The sequence below is a fragment of the Belonocnema kinseyi genome, chromosome 6 (assembly GCF_010883055.1).
Source record: "Belonocnema kinseyi isolate 2016_QV_RU_SX_M_011 chromosome 6, B_treatae_v1, whole genome shotgun sequence".
Lineage (NCBI taxonomy): Eukaryota > Metazoa > Arthropoda > Insecta > Hymenoptera > Cynipidae > Belonocnema > Belonocnema kinseyi.
The window spans coordinates 33,133,555-33,137,010 of NC_046662.1; the positions used below are offsets into that span (position 1 = coordinate 33,133,555).

At 30.3% G+C, this 3,456-nt stretch overlaps 1 protein-coding gene across 1 annotated transcript in view; it reads left to right on the forward strand.

The window, feature by feature from the left end:
- Positions 1 to 3,456, forward strand: part of LOC117175324 — a 32,324-nt gene that overhangs the window by 20,057 nt on the left and 8,811 nt on the right. The window contains exons 7-10 of the mRNA XM_033365033.1: positions 159 to 342; positions 430 to 520; positions 609 to 764; positions 2,833 to 2,916. Coding sequence (XP_033220924.1) covers positions 159 to 342; positions 430 to 520; positions 609 to 764; positions 2,833 to 2,916 — 515 coding nt within the window. The remainder of the gene's footprint in view (positions 1 to 158; positions 343 to 429; positions 521 to 608; positions 765 to 2,832; positions 2,917 to 3,456) is intronic.

The window sequence follows — 3,456 nt, forward strand, 5'->3', positions numbered from 1 at the left end:
GAGGGAGCTCTTCTTAATATTTTGACACCAAAATCATGTCGATACACCTTACCGACTGCGAGTAAAGCCACCCACGCTTTAACTTGACAGACTGTAGATTTGCCATGAAAAATAATATGCATTACTAGGAATTTAACATACTATTTAAACATTTTCAGATTTTAGAAATGTTGTGGTAACAATTACCGAATTAATTGGCCAATTGGTTGGCACTTGGTTACCAGAAAGTCATCCTGAAACTAGAGTTCAAATGTTGATATGGCAAATTTCTGGATTTTTACTTGTTACTGCTTACAGTACAATTCTTGCTGCTAGATTGGCCAATCCGGAATATGAAGAAAGGTGTATGAAAAGATTTTATTTAATGGAAAAATAAGATAGGGTTAATTAAAAATGTATAATATTTACAATATTATTATCAATTCTTAGAATCGATACTGCTCAGCAATTTGTGGAGGCAAATCTCACATGGGGTAGAGAGGGACCTATTCCTCTCTACACCGATTATTTTGACCTTAATGTACGTAAAGACTAGAAATACAATAATAATCATAATTATTATTATCAATTATTTTTATGAATGTTATAAATATATAATATAATTTCAGGACAAATATTTTTCTCAATTACCTGGGAGATTTCATCATGATGAAAGTTCTGAAGATAGGCATAACAAAATTCTTAATGGTAATTACGCGATTGTTGGAAGATTTGTAGGTTCCCTTTTCTTTCCTGAGAATAACGTTACTAATGAGGATTTAAAGGTAAGAAAAGTTAATGATTACGATTATTTTAGGGTTTTGCGGCCCTGGGCAGAAATCCCTACATCCTACAATTCTGATTCTTGAACGATTTTGATGTTTTTTACAATCTCATTCATGAGAGTGTAATGTAATCTTCATAATTTTCGATCACTGGTTTTTAACGGATCTTTACGTTTCGGCACTCACAGAATCCGAAAATCATAATATTTTATCGGTGTCTGTCGGTATGTCTGTATGTATGTATGGTTACCTGAATGTTGTAGCCACGTTAACTTTTGAAGGATTTGTCCAATCGAGTCAGCCTTGGACACACTTTTTAAGGTTCCCAAAATGAGGGTTAAATTCGTTAAGCAGATGTTTCCAACCAAAATTAAAAAACTGAAGGCATTTTCAAAATTAAAATTTTTTTCCCCAAATTTTGGAAATTTTTGTCGTTTCATATAGATGGGTATAGCATGACCAAATTATCCAAATGAAATTTTTTAATTCCGATGAAAATTATATTAAATTTTTCGATCATACAAAAATTCAAAAAGTTAGAGCTTTTTCAAAATTGGAATAAAAATTTTTTATGAGTTTTAGAAATTTTTGTCAAATTTTCTGGTACACGTCAAAAAGACTTGCAAATTATCCTGATGACATTTTTAAGTTCGATAAAACTTAAAAAAGTTATATGCTTTTCAATCTCGTGTAAATAGTATTTGAAATATTTAATAAACATTAGTTAACAATCAACATTATTATAAATATTGTAATAAGGAAATTGAATTTTTTATTTTTTCATTTCGTCAAGCAACTTTCAAATCACTTATAAGTTATAATAAATAGCTGAATAGATATAAAAATGTTAAATATTTGTATTGTCAAGAACAATATTATAAACAAAATTAAAAAATTAAGCTTTTCTCATTAGGGAGAAATAATTTTTTCTATTACATTATATTGCAGCTATCTCAGTGATTATATTCCATTGAAAAATTGTGATATTAACTTGTGAGTGTTATTGTTATTATCAATAATTTAAATATTAATCACTTGTGGAATTTTCACCTCTGAATAAGCGGTTTTTTTTTCATGATTATTCTAATGGATCTTGATAGAGGTACTTCAATAAGTAGCATTGTCAGTAATTCTCATTCATTATTAATATTAAGTAATAATAGAAGATTGTAATTTTTATGAACAAAAGAATTAAGGAAAATTATTTTACTATGGAAATAAAAGGTTTTTATACCACTTATATTTACATAAAGAACTGATAAAGCTGCTTAATGAAGTGACACTATCAAGATACATTAGAATAATCATTCCAAAAAACCGCTCATTCAGACAAAAATTGCTATACAAGACTGTTTATTTAAAAAAATTAATAATAATAACACTTGCGAGTTGGTGTCACACATTCTCGATGAATTTGTTTATAATACAGTTGTTAAAAATACACATATTCAAATTTTTTATATTTCTTCAACTATTTATTATTACTTAGAATTCATTTGAAAGTTTTTTGATGAAATAAGTGTTTTATTTAGAGAAAAAAATTAACATTCGTAAAGTCGTCTTGCAGTAACTAATCCTGAATATCCTTTTAAAACAGAATAAAAATCGGTCAAGAATTGTAGGCTGTAGTGGATAATGAACAGTAAATTCCCAATACCTCCTACTCTTCAATGGGTAGGGAGAGTAGAGAAAGTGATGGTAAATAAGGGGGCGTAGGGGAAGTAATTGGAACTTAGGCAGGTGAAGTAAGAGAAGTGAGTGTAAGTGAGGGAAAATAATTCGAAAAGTGAGTGAGTAGAGATTTGGAAGTGTCCCTTCAGGAACTAGTGGAAGGGGAGTGTTAGTTGGGGAAGTAGAGGAGGAAGAAATTTGGGAATGGGCGGAGCGATGGGTTAAGTGAGGGTGGAGAAGTAGGGGAATGTAGTGAGAGTGGGGGTAGAGGAGTATGGGAGGGGAAACCCCTTTTTTAGGCGCGTGCTACAAACTTTGAATAATTTTTAAATAATCACTTAAATTAATTTTTCAATTATCTGATTCATTTTAATTATATTGCTGGCTTTTGTTCCAGAACTACCGATTAATGTCTGAAACAGTGGGCAAATTATACTCTGTTTTTGCGGTACAGCCTTGGCTTTTGGAACCTGTAAACACGGTAATGTGTCTAAATATTGTATATACTATTTTAAATCGCTTTTTTGAGACTATAAGATTTAACATTTTCAAACTAGTTTCCGAAATTGAACAATTTATAGTTAAAGAGAGTTACAAATTCCATAAGTGTACAAGTAAAATGAAATGTAAAGATTTTAAATTAATACTTTAGCTCTTTAGTGGTTCCATTTTAGGATGGTCCGAAAATGTAACTTTCGACTTTTTGTGATTAGTCCTCCCCCCCCACCCTCAATTCGTTTGAGTTTCCAAAAAATTAATCCCCTTTTTTTAAATTGGTCAACATTAATTTTTTAAACTTTTGAAATTAGCATAAGGTACTTCTTAATAACTTTTTGTAAATGAAAATTTATTTACTTCTTGTACGAAATATTCAAGGAATAATTTCTACCCAAAAACTTTTCATTTTGACCACCTTAACCTTCTTGTACAGTCTGTCAAGTTAAAGCGTGGGTGGCTTTACTCGCAGTCGGTAAGGTGTATCGACATGATTTTGGTGTCAAAATATTAAGAAGAGCTCCCT